A 17,301-nucleotide genomic window follows, 5' to 3' on the forward strand; every position below is an offset into this window, starting at 1 on the left:
CGCGGTATCTTCATCTGACCCGAGTACGAGAATTATGGCACGGAGGCCATGGAATGAAGTGGCGTCTTCGACCTGCCCAATCGTTTATAAGAAATAGCGAATTTTGTGTTATAAGTTCCAGTAGCAAGGACTATTTGTTAATTGCATTGATCTAAGCTAGGGTAAGTTTCTGCGATATACTGAAACTAAATCCATTCGAAGTCGCCAGCGACTACAAATAAGACGCCGTACATGGCTATATTATGGAGTGATGGTGGTACTTCTAATTCGACAGTTCCTCGAATATGCGAGCCAAGTTACGCACTCCCGTTAGGACGTTCTCGTCCGGCCCCTGACCAGGAGTCCAGCTAGCATGCGCAAAGTCGATCAACCGAAGATCATGTACTTTGGGTCCCTCCTCATCGTCTTCTTCTTCCTCGAGATCGCCCATCTGAGCGGTTTGGGCGTCAATGGTTATGTTTATGGCACCGTTCTCTCCAGCGGGCAAATTGGCTATATCCTGGAACTCGAGGCCACTAAAATCATCCTCGTCCTCGTCCGCCTGATCTGAATCTTGTGGAGGTGCTTCTTTTGCCCTCCGTTCCTCCTTTAGGGCAAGCTCCATTGCCTCTGAGTCCCCTTCGTAGATGATCAGCACGCTCGACGAGTACATGCGGCTCTCTTCGGATTCAAGGACCTGTTGCACGCGTCTCAACCCAGCCGCCAGTCTGCTGGCTACCAATTTGGATCGGTCAGTTCCAGCGGCCTTTGCGCCTGCGAGATATGTTTCTAGCCCACTTCTGACGTTCTCGGCAGTGAGGGACCGACCATACCACTTGTCGTAACGCTTATAACCGTCCAGCTCAGTCACTTCGCCTTTGGCGCCCGCCGATTGTTGATACCTTGTAATATAGGGGTTTGTTTTGCTCCCCTCATCAGCCTCGCCATTGACGCCGGTCCAAACTTTCATCCCTGCGATACGGAACCCAAGAGAAGAGCTCGTCGTCTCCTTGGACACTGCATCCAATTTCGCCCGCTTTGCGGGGATAGCATCGTCAGCCCAAAGTCTCGCCCCAAGCTTGACGTCTAGAACGTTCGGCCGCTTGAACCCAGACGCGACATTTTCTAGTACTATAGACAACCCTGTATCCAGCTTTTTCCCGGCAGATGTGGACGGAGTCCATGTTAGGTCTGATGCTGCTTCAGACGTACTCGGGCCGGTTGATGTGGTCGGTCGGGCAGTTTCGCTGGTGACCGGAGTTTCTGCGGGTGTTGAGTGATCGGAGCCCGGGATGACGATAGCTCCCTGCTGCGAAGCAGCTGCGGCAGTGAGGGCAGCAGCGGGCTCTTGCTGATCGGCGGAACTTAATGTTCCAATGTAGGTAGGGATGAATTCGCGAAAGGCGGGGTGGGCGGCGGTTGATTCATAGAAAGCGATTTCTTGAGCGGTACAGGGTTTTGCGATTAAGGACCCGGAGAGCGTACACCGAACACCGTCACTGCCACGGAAAAAGAAATTATGGTCAGCCTTCCAAGATTGTAAAATCCGGGGAAAGTGACAGATCAGGCCTGGATCGAGAAACCAGTCGATCCAGGGGAATCTCCGTGCTTGTCGTCCACAGGGCTGAGTCACTTACTGTCCAGCCGCGGCATGGTCAAAGGCGACGAAGCTGTCATTATCCAGCTTTTGGTTTTTCAAACTGTCAGACCTCGAAGAAGATGGCATACTCGATCGCCTTGTCGTGCAAAGGGTCAGAGAGTATTCCTAATTCAATGAGACAACAGCAACGTAAAGGTCATGTAAAGCTCAGAGTGGCCACCAAACGCTCGACGGCATTCCGCAGTCGCGGCGCAACAACACTAGCAGCGGTTAAGAACAGCGCTGCAGGATAGTAACAAAGGAAGGAATAGGTCAGAGGTTGAAAGAGACTGTTCAAAATGGATTCATGACACAAAAGAGAGAAAGCGGGAGAAAAGGGGAGGAATTGGAGAGCAAATCGGGGGAGAGAAGCACAGGACTTGGAGAGGATGTGACAAAGGTCCGCCAGATTGCGACGCCCGTTTGTCTTGAGCGCAAATCCGATCAGCGCACGCTTGATTATTGCAGCTGAAAAGTAAAACACATCCTACTCTGGCTTATGAATCAGCTATCTACATTCTTATCCTATGCAAAACTGGACTGGTGCATCCTTCGGCTTTTGTCACCGGTCGTAGGTTACATTCTGGGCACGCATTTAATATATTCAATGCTCACCTTTCAGCTTCACCTCAACTCTCACCCGCTTCTGAAATTCTCTGATAATGTAACCATAATTATGACAGCTGCAAATCCGGCGACACGAATAATCTTTTGACAATCGAAGATCGAGGGCGCATTTAAAATAGTGTATTTCGTGCTATTACTCACTGCGTCACCTTATCCTCTCTATACGGAGCGGTGTAGGGTACAGATGTGTTCACCTTGATACTCTACCGGAAGCATCTAAGTTTTGTATATACAAGTTTAGTCTATCAGGTCGATTATCTTCTGTGTACTATCGTAGTCACCAATATTCAAGCTTGGGCGGGAATACTCTGCTGGATACCGGTTGACTGCGTCCATTTGAAAGTGAATTCTGCTCAAATTATGCACCTCAAAAATGCCTGCCAGGGGCCCATTACCTTTGCCTCGATCTTATGTTCATCTTTCTATTTCTTTCATTCTTCTGCCCTTCAGGCTTCGAGACTTACTCCGCTGGTCATATTCGTCGAAACACATCTCTCACACTGACTAGCCCTACATGGAGAGACCAACGGCAGAGCCAGCGAAGATTGAAGAGCCCACTGTCGCTTCAGAGGCCCACAAGAAGAAGAGGAAGAACCGCAAGCCAAAGAGCAAGAGAGGAAAGGCACAACGTTCCCTTACATCCTTACACAATGACGCGCCGCTTACCTCTATAGAACAAACCAACGGGCTTCGAAGAGTACTACGTCGATGCTCCTCCCATTACGATCGGGGAGTACAAGCTCGAGAAGAGCCTTTATCATATGTAAGCCCTCTTCCCTGATAATACTGAATCCTGCTAATAGTTAGAAAGATCTCAACCTATCACCCAGTGAGCTCAACACATTCTCGACCTTGACCCAGTTCTAACACTGCTCCAGCCGCATGGAAGATGCACTATTGCGCTTCTACAAAAATCGTCGACTTGAGTCAGACAGATTTGATATTTTCTCCAAATATCTTGCCTACGGAGGCATTGACGTTTCACCCAAGATGTTTGCAGGAACTGATGACCACGGCTTAAAGGAGCTGGACAATGACGCGATCCTCCTGGCAAGAGGGCAAACTGCCATCCACAGAGATCGTGCCAATCTTCCTATTGGCTTCAATATTGTGGTGAAAGGGTTCTTGTAAGGCAAGCCTCTGGCTGTATGTTTGCTGGATGTTCACTGATAATTCATGCCAGGACTTCATTCTTTCCTTTCTATTTCAATCCATACAACGAAGACATGATCAAGCTGGCTACCGCTCGATTCGGAGCTTCCTATCTTACCTCCTTTACCACGACGTCTGCCCAAAATACAATGAGAATATCAATGAGGCCCGGAAGTCCTGCGACATCGCCACCAAGGAGCTTTGGAAAAACCAGCAGCTTACGACCGACGGACCGGGAAACTTCAATACTGCCTGTTCTATTCTCTTCGGTGGCTTCGAACACGACTTGTACGTCGAGAACAACCAGTGGGAAAACCCCAAGGACGACAAAGTCCAGTTGACCAAAGCCATGGCGCAGAAAATATTGAGGTTTGGATTGACTGTTGCCGGATCCGACGAGCTTGCGTCTTCGTTCCACCAAAAGTTCTCTACGGGTACCCTCAGTTTCCGAGCTAGAAGGTATTCACGGTTTTGACGTGACAGAAGTGCGTTTCCTTGATGACGAAGGTCGGAGATTTTATCAGGATAAGGGTCCTGACCTGATTCCTGTCGGAATCTTGCTCGGGAGAGCCTACTACGATCCAAGGGAGCCGGACTACGATCTGTCACCAGAGGAGCGCGAGGAATGGATGAAGAGTGGACGACAGATGCCGGAGCTGATGTTCTTGGAGAAAAGCCTCTTGGAGCATTGTTACCCCGGGATGAAGATCATTACTAGCATCTGGAAAATGAACTGCGGACTTTACTACTTCGAGGAGATCAACAGGGCTTACAGCTCATCTATACGCCGCTTTGCAATGATCTCATGCTTGGTTGAAAGAGACCACGCGACCTCTCCGCAAGTAACGAAGATAGAGAGAGTGCTGCGGAGGATGGATCGGCGCAGCCTGACCTGGAATGACACGGTTAGGCATGCGCCACGTTTAGCAAGCGTTAGCGGTGTTTAAAAGATGGATTGATTGGTAATATATCACTATTTCATTATGTTCCCGTACTTGAACTGGCGGAAGAGGGAGTTTACGCCTTCAAAAGCAACTTTCCTGTCGTCTTCCGTCCCTCTAGATCACTGTGTGCTTCGGCAACCTGTTCCAAAGGATACACTTTGTGGATTTTCACCTTGAGGTTGCCAGACTTGAGAAGATTGAACAACTCATTGACATAGAACTCGAATTCCTCTCTAGCCTGGATGTAGCCAAACAACTGTGGACGAGCTACCTTGACACACTTGGGGCTTAGTTTGCTATTTCCAAATTAGCATCAACGACATGCGCATTTTCTTAGAAAGGCACTCACGCTAGAGCTAGAGGAGGAACCGGGCCACTGGCATTTCCGAACCAGACAATCATTCCCTTCCTCTTAACAGCTTCCAAGCTGCCTTCCCATGTATCCTTGCCAACTGAATCATAGACAACATCAACACCCCTACCTTTCGTAATCTCCTTGACCTTCTTAACCCAATCTTTGCCCTCTTCACTGCGATAATCAATCACATAATCCGCGCCTAAGCTCTTAACAAGCTCAACCTTCTCCGGTCCTCCTGCCGTCCCAATGACAGTAGCACCAATGCTCTTCAGAACCTGCGTCATGAGGAATCCAGCACCACCTGCAGCCGCATGAAGCAGCACCCAGTCCCCCTTCTGGACGGGATACGTCTCCTTCGCGAGTGTCAATACTGTCAGCCCGCTCAAAAAGGAGCCCATGACATCCTCATTCGAGATCCCCTCAGGAACCTTGACCGCGAACGCCTGCGGGACAGCAGTGTACTCTGCGTACGAGCCGGTGGATAGCCAAGCCACACGATCGCCAATCTGGAAGTTGTAAGGATTGGCACCGGGACCGACGGCAACGACTTCGCCGACGGCCTCCCGGCCTAGGATTTCAGGCTTGGAGGACGGGTAGAGGCCAGTGCGGAAATAGGTGTCGATGTAATTGATGCCGATGATCTGGTTCTTCACGAGCAGCTTGCCTTCTGATGCGGTGGGGACCGGGTGGTGGGTTCGGACTTCAAGGACCTCAGGGCCGCCGGTTTTCTCAGTGACGATGGCTTTCATGGTTGAGAGGGGAGGCATGGTGACGTGGGTACGGTGAGACGAGCGATGTGCGACTAAAGATGTTCGGGCGAGGAATTGAGATTGAATGAGGGACAATCGCGTAATTGCGCGATACGAGACTTGAGGGGTAGCGAAACGGGATGCCGAAGCGATGCGGGGAAGAGCAAGAGAGTACATCTGAGGAATCAAGTCAAGTCCCTGAATCCGGTCGCGAGCTGGTCTTTTATGTTCTCAGTTTTGTATTTATAATACGCGAGAAGCTTCTGCGGAACCCTCCATGTCGGAGAAACGCTGCTACACCAGGCCTCCCATGGCTATTCCTCCAACAAGCTTTTGGATTCCAGCTATCTCCGAACGGAGATACTTCGGATCTGACGTTTTCGGAGTTTGAGGGCGGGGATTCTTCAAAGTATGTGACAATCTGAACTCGTGTTTATATCTTTATATCGTTACTTTCGTGACGTCGTGCAGCAAGGTCTCAACATCTCGCCTACATCCTCCATGAGCATCGATTTCAAGTTGCAATCGGAGAGTCGATTCTTTGTTTGAATAGCTTCTATTCAAGATGGGAACAGTTTATTGTGCCCAGATGTAGTTTGATTATACTATTAGAGCTTTTATCCCTGTCTATTCTTCCATGTCATGCAGTATCCATGGACTAGAGCATACCTAAGCTTTTGGCATTGAGCGCATGCCGACTTCGGAAGAGTTCCGATGCCTCGCTGGCAATTCCGCTGCCAAGAATGGTATTCCGCATAGCATACAAAGTACTGCACAGATGAGTCAGCGTATCGCAAAGAATACACAAAACACTAAAAAGGGTAAAAGGCACATGAGCCGCCGACCCGTCGACCCGCCGAGTGTCGACCCGCCGCAACGGTGCCCAAAACAACTCCATCTTCGGTTCCCCATCACTGCATCTCCTCAGGGAATCTTTACTTGGCTGCCTCTTTACCTGTCTGATCATCACCTCGATAAGTCAATATCGACAATGTACTTGCATGGCAATCAGACAACTCACCGTCAGTGCGACTTCGATTGGTGTGCATATTCCAATGGGCAGCGAACGCATGGAGACATGGCGCCCAATGCAGACACGAGATGGCGTCAACAAAGGCTGAGTGGTCGCGTACCCCTGGAACCGGATTGACACTATCGGCGCCCGTGACGTTATTACCGTGGCAGGGGCCCGGTTTCATTCTTCTCTATGCTCTCCACCCTTGTTGAGCCATTGGGCTGCGAACTTCAAACCTAGGGCAATTGTTCGATACTCACACAGTATGCAGGGCCATGCTTGGAGCGTATACAGAACTTCTACAACCAGTTTCAAGAATCAGCTCGTCCAAAAATATCAACCATCCGTATTGCGGAACACTCAGCCACACTCGATGTGTTTCATCTCCTTTGGGAGTGATTCGTTGCCTCTGCCGCCCAACCTGTGGGCTGAGACGCTCATAGGGCCAAAACATTGATGCGCTGCCCAAGGGTTGCTCCGCTGACAGGAGCGATATATACTTGCTCTATTGCCCCCCTTGCTCGCTCGCTTTCTTCTGCTCTTGACATTCTGTATATCAGCGATACCTTGTATTACTACCTTATTAATTGAATAGTGCTAGACGGCTTCGGTTTGTTTTTTCGCCTTTCGTTTGCTGCTATTTGTTTGCATAGCGCATCTCAACCATTAGCCTACCGCGTCTCGACAACAGACTCTATCAACACGACACAGATTACCATGAACACTGACTGGGATTTGACTGAACCTGACTACATCGCCGCGACCGGATAAGTGCTTCTCAAAATCGGAATCGGAACCCATCCTTGGACTCATTTTGCATTGTTTTGGTTGTCTTTGTTTCCGCTGTTTCCTTATGTATTCCATTTCCTCCGGACTGCCCTTGCGCTGGCGCAAGCGGCCTCAACGGCCTCCTGTTCCGTTCGTGGAGGATGAAATTGATTCCCTCAGCCGGGAATTGGACGGATTATTCCACATTGGGGAATTGCCAGGGCTTGAGGGCGCCAAAGCCAGAGGCACCGTCAACCAGTCTGCTCTCATTGAGGATGTTGAACTACCCAATGCTCTGAAGAACTCTTCTAATGTCGAGGAGAAAACTTCCACCGGATCTCGCTCGTCAGGCTTTTATGCAGACCAATCCACCAAGGACGCCAGAGGACCAAAACAGACTCCGTCCCGCCAGCCGGCAGGAGACAGTTCCCAGGAACCAGGAAAGCCATCTCAGCGGATTCAACCCAAACCCCTGGACGTACCTGCGAGCCAAGGTCTGAAGCCAGTACATGTTTCTGAACCTCAAAAGAGTCCCACCTGTGTCAGCCAGAAGCCTATTCCCCACCAACAGGAGCCAGCTTGCCAGGTAACATGTGAGGTGCCTGCACAGAAACTTCCAGCGAAAAAGATTCCAGAGGTGGCCCAGAAGCGCCAAATGGCTCCATCCCACAGTTCCTCATTGCACCGGGGCTCGGAACCGCACAGAGCTGACTTGCCATCGAGATTTACCCATCCAGAGCTAGCTCGCAACGGTGGTATTAGAACAAGTTTCCCAGCGAAGCCGCTGCCGGATGCATCTGAAAGGAATCAGTCTGTTCCTTCCCGCGCAACTTCGCTCCGCCGCGCACAGAAGCAACATAATGAATCCAGTTCGCCGACTAGGTTTGTTCAACCAGAGTCAGTTCAGTCTGGAGTGAGGACAAGCTCTCCATCGAAGCGGCTCTCGAACGTAGCACAGCAATCGCAGCCTGTCCTATCGCGCACTCCTTTTGTACGGCGAGACAACGATGAGCGCAGGTTTGCATCAACTACTATGACTCGGGCGGAGCCAGCTGGGGTCCCTAAGGTGCCAGCTGGCTCGTTACCGCCAAAGGTACCTGTAGCACAGGAGCCCCAAGTGATTTCACCCCGGCCTCTCCCGGTGCCTCAGGAAAGCCAGAACAGAGCCCCGCATTTTGGTCCTCATCAGCCAGCGCCAGCTCGAGAGACTAGCGTGCGAGGACCTGCACCTCCACCCAAACAGATGCATGATACGACACGCCAATCCCAGTCAACGGTGCCACGCCCTGTCCCGACTCCTCCGGATGACGAACAGCGTAAACCCCGCCCATCTTCTGTGGCCTATGAGGCAAAGATAGTTGTCCGAGATAGTGGCGTCCGAGTGGAAACGATTCCACCTAGATCGCTGGCTGAAGTGCCACCAAAAACCCAACGACCTCTTTCGGAAAACGTCCACTACAAGTCCTTTGCAACTTCAATAACACCACCACCTGATACGCCGCCGACGACGACCGCCACGGGTCTTCAAAGCTTCCCTTCACGGGGCGCTCCGTTACATCCTCTGCCCAACCCTCCAGCCGAAAGACCGCATAGCCCTCCTTCATCCACCATGAAAGAGTCCGCAAGTGTGAAACAAGCAACGTCCACAAGACGATCGCCCGCTGAACCGCTTTCCAGCACGTCCGGGTATGTGTCTGACTCGGCTGCCGCTCGTCCCAGTCATGTTCCTCCGGCCTTGAGCCGCAGCCCAAACCTTCCAGTCGAAAGGGACACACCTTCTCCCTCGGGACCAAGCGTTGCTGAGAGACTGGAAGAAAAGCTAAAGCTTCGTCGGGAGCAACGCGACGTTCCTCATATTGCTCTGGCTCAGTCCAATGTTAAGCAGCCGATGAACTCGAACTCTTCAACCTCCCAGAGCCCAGAACGGAAGGCTCCGCCAGGCGCCTGGCCCTCGGACCTGCGTTCTGAGTCGTCTTCCAGCAGCCTTACCGAGTTTCCTGCCCTCGAGCAGTCGTCTGTTGAAACGAGACAGCATACTAAGACCACACCTCTGAAGTCGGCGATGAGGTCTCAGTCTTTGGATCGAAGTCAACCAGCATCTACCAAGGTAGCTCGCAGACGGACAGTCGCCTTCGCGGAGAACCCACTAGAGCACCCTTCTCAGGCTCTAGTAAAGGTCGACCGCGAAACGGCTCTGACTCGAGTGCAGTCCCGGGAAGACGGCCCCGCCCATTCGAGCCGCTCGTCATCACCAAACACAGGCCTTACCCTCGCGCCCTGCCCCAGGTCTATCCCAGTTGCAGGATACCAGGACTGGCACACAATTGAAGGGCTGCCCCATCTCGATATTTGCCCATTCTGCATAAAGCAGATGCGCAAGTCCAAGTTCCGTGACCGCCTCGTCCTAAGCGCCCCCAAACCCCGCGAAGAACCAGTCCGCTGCTCCATGAGCGAACCCTGGACCCGTCTCGCCTGGGTGCAGACTCTCAAGAAGAAGTACGAAACCCTAGACCTCCTTCTTGAAATCACCCGTCCGTCAAACACGCAAGGCACAAAGTCCTGCACCGGCCGCATAATCAATGAACAACATTGGTACCGCATCATCGACCCAGAGACAGGTCTCTACCTTCCGCAATTCAACGTCTGCTCCGCCTGCGTCCGCAACATCCGCCTCCTTATGCCCGCCCACCGCGATACCTTCCAGCGCAGCACAACCCCTCAAGAACGCGTCTGCGACTTCGTCACCGATAGCCCTCGTTTTATCCGGTACATCGACGCCCTAGACCTTGCGTCCAACCGCGCGGAGCAGGATGACGCACCCCCTGACCTGAAGGAATTCCTCTCCTACGCCCGCCGCAAGGTCGTCCTGCGAGACTGCCGCCGCAGCCGCCTCATTTTCAATACGTGGCACTACATGCCGCAACTTCCTGAGTTCACGGTCTGCGAAGACTGCTACGATGACATCGTATGGCCGCTTGCTAAGGCTAGGTACTCCATTGCCAGGGAGTTCTCGTCTGTTATGCGCCTTCTTCCAAGCGATACCGGGTCTGGAACCCGAGAGGCGAGCTGTCAATTATATTCGCCGCGAATTCGGGCTAAGTTTATTGACGCTGTGCGACGTGATGACCTTCCTTTTATCAAGTGGATGGCGTTGACGAGGTACGAGGCTGAGAGGCGGTTTCGGGCTCGCCAGGATGAGTTGTTGGAGGATCAACGTCGGGGGTATGAATGCTCCGAGGAACTACGAAAAAATTTGGAGGATTGGAAACGGTACGAGTGATGTTGCTGTCTATCTTTTAATTTTATTCCCTTTTCTTTACCTTCAATTTCTCTTCGCTTTGGCGCGCCATTTACCAAAGCGTTACGTCTCTTCAATTCATGTCCATCATTGTTGAGGTGTTGTGGTGTATGTCTTGTCTATTCCTGTTAGTCTATCTGCATTGCATTGCGTTACCTTTCCCACCTGTATCCCTCAATATCGTACAATATCTCGCCGGTTATGTACATAGATAGACCTGTACAGTATATGAAACACCGGATATCAACCATTAACAATAAAAAAGATGATAATAATAAAAGAAAAAAAAAAGGGCAGAAGACTATGCAGTCATGGAAGCCCCCTCCTTCAGCAAGTCCGATACAGTCCCAACCCTATAACCCCTCCTCTTCAGCTCAGGTAGAACAGTAGCCAGCATCGGCGCCGTCCAGGGCCTCCGATCATGCACAATGATAATACTCCCCGGTCTGACCATACTCAAGACATGCGCAGCGTTCACCCACGGTACACTGATCTGCGGGTCATGCGGATACACACTCCCCAGCACAAGTCGGAACCCCTGCCGCTGTACAAGCGCCCTCATTCGATCCGTGAATAGCCCAGAGCCTGGTCGGAAATACCGTCCTGGCCCGCCCGCACCAGCAGGTATACTCTCTCCAACCTCACTCAGTCCCTGCCCTTCCGCATTCTCAACGCCGCGGGATTGCTTGGACGACGATCGGGTACCGGCCCCAGCAAAAAGTGAGTCCTGCTCGGAATCATCCAGTTTCACCTCATCATGCGCCTCAGCCTGCCTTCCAGCCATTGCATAGATCCGCTGAATCCGACTCTGCACCGCCTGGATCTGCGCTGCCAGTTCTTGGTCACTCAGATCCTTGCTCGGCTCGTCGTGCATCGCATGGTTCGCAAGTTCGTGCCCCTCGTTCACAGCATCCCTCATAAGGCCCTCCCGCCCCGGGATATGGTCACCGATAAGGAAGAATGTAGCCCTTGCATCGTTCTCGCGGAGCAGCCGGAGGATCTCCGGCGTATATTCTGAGGGTGCGTCGTCGATTGTGAGAGCAACAATCGGTTGCGCGCCGGGCTTTAATTTCGGCACATGCCAGAGAATATCGGGGTATTTGCGTGCGAAGTAAGAGACCAGGAGATGAGGGGGCTTGTAGATGATGTAGAAGGGGAGAGTTAGTGTGAGGAGCGCAAGAATGGGGAGGGCGAGGATTAGGAGGCGTTGGCGCTTTCGGCGGGAGTGGCGGTAAGAGCGGTAGCAGAACATTCTCTTCTAGACTCTTCCCCTATATCTCTATGTCCCGTGCGGCCTCTGCTTTAGATTGGAAGTTGGGGGTTTACGGGAGGGAGAGATGTATGAAAATAGGTGAGGAGTGATGTAAGAGGGAAAGAGAGGGACGGAAAAGGGTCATGGTGGAGGGTCCGAATCCATTTGAGGATTCTCAGGCTGGAGTGGGAAGGAGACAACGAGGACAAGTCTTTTTGCTCAATTGCAAGCAAAAGGTGGATCAGGTTATTGTTCTATCGCGGCGATCTTGGCCCTCATGGTCTCTTCTGAGTTTCTGCACCCCTGAGCCTAAAACTGGGTCCCAAGCTGCTTAGGCCGGTTTGGGACTGGAAGCTGTGGAGTGGTTGGGTCCATCTTCATCTTTCTGACACTTCATTGGCATGCGTTAATTTAGATTTGGTTGGCGTCGTAAGAAGTTACGTAGGTTGCTTGCTGAACCGGGGTTTCCGACCATAACGACGACAATATACTATGTATTGAGCAGTTTATATCATTATTTCATGATTATCTACCCTACCAGCCCTACAACTTCCGCCGGCCATTTCTTACCCCAGATGATCGCTCGTGAGGGAATTCGGCCCCCCACCGGCGCAAGGACCCTGATCTTACCTCGTTCGCTATCGACGTCAGCGACATAGAGGAACCCCATGGTGCTCGCGTCCCGGATCTCAGATAGGCTGCTGGTGGGAGAGGCATGTGTAATAGCAAGAAGAGTGTTGGCCAGTGCAGAGGGCGCAGGGCCCGGGACCTTTTTCAGCGGCACGAGTGCGCCAGCGGCGGTAGCGGCGCTGACATTGGCTGCCGAATTGAGGTCGGGAAGAGAGGATGCGCTCTCTGCCTCGTTGTTTCCCGGGAGGAAGGAGTCCGTAGTCAATTGGGCAGGATCATAGTCGTCCTCGTCGTTTTGGTCCTCCTCCGCCGACGAGGTGGTGTAATTGTAGAGGGTTATAGCGTCAAAGTCTAGCTGCTGTGCATGTGGCGATAGTGTAACGTTTGTTGTTGACGAAGAGGATATAGACAATGCCGATGAAGCCGTGGTAGGGACCGGGTTGCCGAAGAAGTATGTTCGAATCTGGGACTCGCGCACTGCCTTCATAAACGCAGCGTCACGATCAACGCACCCACCGGATTTTGAGAGCTTCACTACCGAGATACGCTCATCTGATGCCGCAGAAGATGCACTTGACGAGGGCTTATTATCGTAGCTTTTCATCATAAGACTGTACAACCGTTCCGAGCCTATAACCAGGATCGTCGTAACTGGCATCGTCAGCAACCAACTGAAAAGCGCCACAACAGTAGAAAACATACTCGAAAATTCAGTCACAATATGGTTAATCATCTCCAAAGCCCCCGCCCGACTCTGGCTTAGAATCCCCGGCGTATCAACAATAATGCCCGTTTCTTTCGCATCCTCATCTTCTGCCATCCTCCCCATAACCGACAACGCCAACCTCGACACAATCGGCCTGAACACCGACCCTTCCGCCTCCAACGGGTTGACCATCGGATAGAAATACACCAGCGGCAACTTCACCGGCACCGCACTCGGCCCAGACATAGGACTACTCCCCCACCCCTCCTCAATGTCCAGCATAGCCCGAAACGCCGTCGCCGACACCGTGCCAGGCACACTCAACATCCCCTCAGTCGGGTCCAAATTGACCACAATCGGCTCGCGTCCAACCTTTACCGCATATGCCGTCAGGATCTTTGACAAGCTCGTCTTCCCCGCATCCTCGGGGCCGAGGATCAGTACGCGGGGTCCGTCCCTCCCACTCGCCTTCGCTTCAGCACGGAGGCCCTCCAGTGCAAAGTGAACATTTGCATATTCTACCATCGGCGTTTCCTCTGCGATATACTCGCTCTGGCAGCCTCCCGCTCCGAGCCCGCCTCGGTTGGAGGCAGATGTAGTCCCATCGAGTCCGGAGACGGCGTCACCGGCGCTCACTTCGAGGGTGCAGCCGTGCCATGTGTAAACTGCGGCCTTTGTACCGGAGAACGTGTAGGTTTGTGAGGGGGCGAGTTCGGTGCCGAAGAGCTCTGCGGTGCCGGTTAGGAGCTGGAAACCGTTCCTCCCTTTTGATCAGTCTCATTCAGCGAACGTAAACAGGTGGGCTTGATGGGAAAGGTAAAAGCCAATAATGTATCTTATGAAAGAGGCTCACCTTAACTCGAACGGTGGTCCCGAATGCTACCTCGAACCTCCACTCTGAACCTGCGGAGAGATTAATCTGAGTTGGCGGTGCGGGAGCAAACTGGCTCTCCGCGGAGGGCTGCGTGAGCTCTAAACCAGGGAGAGACATTTCATTGCTGGCAGTAAGCAGGGAGCAGCGGTATAATAATCTAAACACTAGATAGAAGGTGCAGATATGTAGTGGTTGCGACTGAGATTGGCGCTACAAAGAGTGCTTGGCGGAACATCATGACCATGTTTGCATGTTTGCATTTGCTCCTGTCCGAACCGGTCCGATACTCTCATTCCACTGCAGCTACTAAACTACAATTCATGTATAATTGATCTACTAGGATACAACAAGCTCGGGTTTATTCGTTTGTATTGTTCTTAAATACCCTAGCGATGATCCGTCATCTTCCTGGAAAGGCACGAGCTCTTGCTGCGAAGTGTTGTAACAGAGAAGAAAAAGAAACAGGAACCTTGTGAAGGAAAGGATGAAGAACCGAGTATCGAGTATCCAGGAGGTGGGAGGTGGAGAACGCGCACGTTTAAAAAACGAGCGTCGATCGCTGAGACGACGAGATAATCGCTGCTCTTCGCAATGGAGATGCGAATCTGACAACCAAGGGGGGGAGGTATTATAACGTGATAAAAAACATGGACACAGTACATCATTCTTGCCGCGTTTCGAAGGGCCTTGGAGAGCTCCAGCCAAGGTTTTAACTTAGGCATGTGACAGCGAAGGAGTTATAAGGAATAAAGAGGAGATAATTTAGATCCAAGCGAGGATGGGCAATGATCAAAATCGAGGGAATCAGAGGGGTTTATGACCATAATCTTGATGAGTTGTTAGCTCAGGCTTCTAGCAGCACGAGAGCAGGTATTCTAGAAGAAATAAGGGATCGATGCTCTAGATATGTATATCAGTGACTGCGCTTCCACAGCAACGAAAGGACTGGAAAACTTACGCGAGGGCGAAGGCTGCGGTCACACCCATTAGAGCACGGTTGCGAACACGCTCGCGCTTCAACTTCTCTTCCAGAACCTTGGCTCTCTTCGTCCGTAGTGTCTTGGTCTCCTCGTCTTCTTCTTCGCCGAGCTCCGCCTCCTCGGCTCCACGTTTCTTAGCAGTTGCTGACGATTCAGCGGGTTCTTGCTGAAGCTTGACGGCCTCCTTAACCATTTCTTTGGCCTTCGCAATCATTTCTTGTGTGTCTTCGACAGACGGAGCCTCTGGCAAAGAGATGGGCATCTCGACGGAAATGGTAGTCTGGGCTGCTTGGACATCGCTCCCTTCGGCAGCATCCGACTTGATTTCGATCTTGACTTTATCCTCTTGATCCTCCTCGGAAACGGCCTGTTTCTTCGCCTTTGCAGCTGCTTTCTTGCCCTTGACGGGCGACGTTTCCGGCTCTCTCTTGTCTTCCACACTGGGCAACACGTCTCCATTTATTTCACCGTCTGCATTTGAAACTGTGTCATCCAGGGCACTCTGAAGTGTCGCGTTGGCCTCGTTTGTGGCCGCCACAGCGGCTTCTTTCTGTGCCTTGGTTTGCCTGGGCTTGCGCGGGGTGCCAGCTTTCTTGCTGGGAGAAGCTGATCGACGGCTTCTCGTACGGGATGCAGGGACGAGTGCCTCTGGAGCTTGAATGGGCGGCAGTTCGAACTTCGGAGGGGGCGTGATCTGCTTTTTCGCGCTAGATGGGCTTTGGATAATCTCCGTAGGGTCAAGCAGGGCCCGGACCCAATCGTACATTTTGTATTCGGCAGCCAGCTCGAGCGCTATTGGATAACAAATTAGAGTCTCGATCACGGGTTGCAGATATTACAGCGCTGGTCTGCCTTACCCAATACTGGGGAAATCCAAACATTTCCGGCGATTTCGTCCTCGCTCGTTTCTGGGCGCGTCTTGAGGTATTCGCGTTCGGATCGTTCTTCCTCGAGCTTGGCCCATGGGAAAGCAATTTTGAACATGCCAGTAGCGCTCACGTACCCGTCCTTGCTTCGTCGCTGTGGGAAGGGCAGCTTAGTTAGAATCTACATCGCGAACGCTCGAGTCGCGCGATTCAGGTCCTCTTACCATCAGAAAATATGTCTCTGGGTGCTGCTGCGGGGAGTGCGATGGGAAAATCTCGGACCCTTTCAGGTCCTTGGGTAGAGGTGCGCGCAGATGGGCATACTCAAAAGGTCCAAGATTTTCCGGCTTGGTCGCATTTGAGGTGCCCACTTGAGTGGGCTTAACAGCAAGATTGGTCTTTCCCAGACGACGGCGCATAAGCAGTTCCTCATCTAAAAATCAAGAGAGAAAAAAATAAATAATTAGTCGCAAGTAACCCAAGAGTGACTGGGTGCGGAACATCAGAGCGCGATATAGCAACCTGCGCTCAGGAGGCGATAACTTACAGGGAGGTGCCGCGTCGGGAGTGACGAACGGGTTGTTCTTCTTTGGCAGCGAGCGCACCATGTTGATAAATGGCCGCAAAGATGAAGAAGGAGGAGGGTGTTCGCGGAAGTTGACACAATCGTGCTGATCGGGCGGGCACTTAAATGCGACGCCGAACGTCGGCCACGTTGCAGGCGCGTCTGTCCGGAAAAGGTCGAGGATAGGATAAGACGTCACTAGCCAAAAGCCAGTGGGAGCGCGCAGCTGGAGAGCGCGATTGCTTGTAGTGGGAGGTCCTTAAGAACAGACTCGGTTCTCAGCTGCGACGAATTCTGAGTCGATAATCGACGGGAATCGATAGGAGGGTTGATAAAGCAGGAGGAAAATAATGAATGGATAGTCGTTCACTCATAAGGACGGGGGACTCTCGAGAGCCGGAAGGCCTCGAGGCATTATTACCATTACTTTGAATCCACTTGTACCGTATCAATATTCTCCAATTAGAATCGTTGAAGTCTTCAAGCACCTACTATAAGGGGTATTAATCGGCAAAATGCCTTACACTCCGCTTCTGTATCAGTGCCTTGTCGCCTGAATGGGCAAGCTCTGCCTTGGTTGATTCGTGTTGGGACTCGCCCTCACTCAAGAGCCACAGGAGCAACATAAGAATTCGCTACACATTACATACTTCCATGGCCTCGTGCTGAGCTTCAGAAAGCCTGTCACCTCCAATATTTCCTAGCCCCATAGTTCTTTCTTCTTTTCGTGAACTTGACTCAAGCTTAAAGCGTTTACCAGTGCTCTTGTGGATGCTACACTTGCTGCATCCTTCAGCGGTAATACCTAATAATCACTGACTTCGTACTGGACAGAACCCTACGCCATAGACTTCTCCCATTCCCTGTTAAATCATTGCAGCGTCCAGGGGATTGGAACA

At 51.9% G+C, this 17,301-nt stretch overlaps 7 protein-coding genes across 7 annotated transcripts; 2 read left to right on the forward strand and 5 right to left on the reverse strand.

The window, feature by feature from the left end:
• Positions 1–161: 161 nt before the first annotated feature.
• On the reverse strand, positions 162–1,959 carry BDW70DRAFT_135196 (inositol polyphosphate multikinase). The gene is made up of 2 exons (XM_073736648.1): positions 1,617–1,959; positions 162–1,478 (listed from the first exon to the last, which is right to left on the reverse strand). Exons 1-2 carry the CDS (start codon positions 1,703–1,705, stop codon positions 263–265), a joined length of 1,305 nt encoding a protein of 434 aa, XP_073596668.1. The 5' UTR covers positions 1,706–1,959; the 3' UTR covers positions 162–262.
• Positions 1,960–2,759: 800 nt separating this feature from the next.
• BDW70DRAFT_159489 (uncharacterized protein) lies at positions 2,760–4,344 on the forward strand (the record flags this gene model as incomplete). The annotated part of the gene is made up of 6 exons (XM_073740702.1): positions 2,760–2,874; positions 2,942–3,008; positions 3,057–3,074; positions 3,124–3,358; positions 3,429–3,831; positions 3,881–4,344. 6 exons carry the CDS (start codon positions 2,760–2,762, stop codon positions 4,342–4,344), a joined length of 1,302 nt encoding a protein of 433 aa, XP_073596669.1.
• On the reverse strand, positions 4,323–5,674 carry BDW70DRAFT_135198 (quinone oxidoreductase family protein). Its single transcript, XM_073736649.1, has 2 exons — positions 4,691–5,674; positions 4,323–4,637 (listed from the first exon to the last, which is right to left on the reverse strand). Exons 1-2 carry the CDS (start codon positions 5,623–5,625, stop codon positions 4,415–4,417), a joined length of 1,158 nt encoding a protein of 385 aa, XP_073596670.1. The 5' UTR covers positions 5,626–5,674; the 3' UTR covers positions 4,323–4,414.
• A 1,642-nt stretch (positions 5,675–7,316) lies between these two features.
• On the forward strand, positions 7,317–10,330 carry BDW70DRAFT_149876 (uncharacterized protein; the record flags this gene model as incomplete). The annotated part of the gene is made up of 4 exons (XM_073739079.1): positions 7,317–8,917; positions 8,951–9,107; positions 9,147–10,196; positions 10,268–10,330. The coding sequence occupies 4 exons, from the start codon at positions 7,317–7,319 to the stop codon at positions 10,328–10,330; spliced, it is 2,871 nt and encodes a 956-aa protein (XP_073596671.1).
• A 329-nt stretch (positions 10,331–10,659) lies between these two features.
• Positions 10,660–11,920, reverse strand: BDW70DRAFT_135200 (chitin deacetylase CDA4). Its single transcript, XM_073736650.1, has one exon. The coding sequence runs from the start codon at positions 11,779–11,781 to the stop codon at positions 10,831–10,833; it is 951 nt and encodes a 316-aa protein (XP_073596672.1). The 5' UTR covers positions 11,782–11,920; the 3' UTR covers positions 10,660–10,830.
• Positions 11,921–12,245: 325 nt separating this feature from the next.
• BDW70DRAFT_43177 (cleavage polyadenylation factor subunit CLP1) lies at positions 12,246–14,166 on the reverse strand. Its single transcript, XM_073744002.1, has 3 exons — positions 13,971–14,166; positions 13,114–13,864; positions 12,246–13,062 (listed from the first exon to the last, which is right to left on the reverse strand). The coding sequence occupies exons 1-3, from the start codon at positions 14,106–14,108 to the stop codon at positions 12,311–12,313; spliced, it is 1,641 nt and encodes a 546-aa protein (XP_073596673.1). The 5' UTR covers positions 14,109–14,166; the 3' UTR covers positions 12,246–12,310.
• A 500-nt stretch (positions 14,167–14,666) lies between these two features.
• Positions 14,667–16,745, reverse strand: BDW70DRAFT_43188 (KilA-N domain-containing protein). Its single transcript, XM_073744003.1, has 5 exons — positions 16,385–16,745; positions 16,062–16,270; positions 15,829–15,991; positions 14,950–15,763; positions 14,667–14,891 (listed from the first exon to the last, which is right to left on the reverse strand). The coding sequence occupies exons 1-5, from the start codon at positions 16,443–16,445 to the stop codon at positions 14,867–14,869; spliced, it is 1,272 nt and encodes a 423-aa protein (XP_073596674.1). The 5' UTR covers positions 16,446–16,745; the 3' UTR covers positions 14,667–14,866.
• Between the last annotated feature and the right edge of the window lie 556 nt (positions 16,746–17,301).

This window comes from Aspergillus foveolatus (assembly GCF_047715535.1).
Source record: "Aspergillus foveolatus strain CBS 279.81 unplaced genomic scaffold BDW70scaffold_20, whole genome shotgun sequence".
NCBI classification, from domain to species: Eukaryota; Fungi; Ascomycota; class Eurotiomycetes; order Eurotiales; family Aspergillaceae; genus Aspergillus; species Aspergillus foveolatus.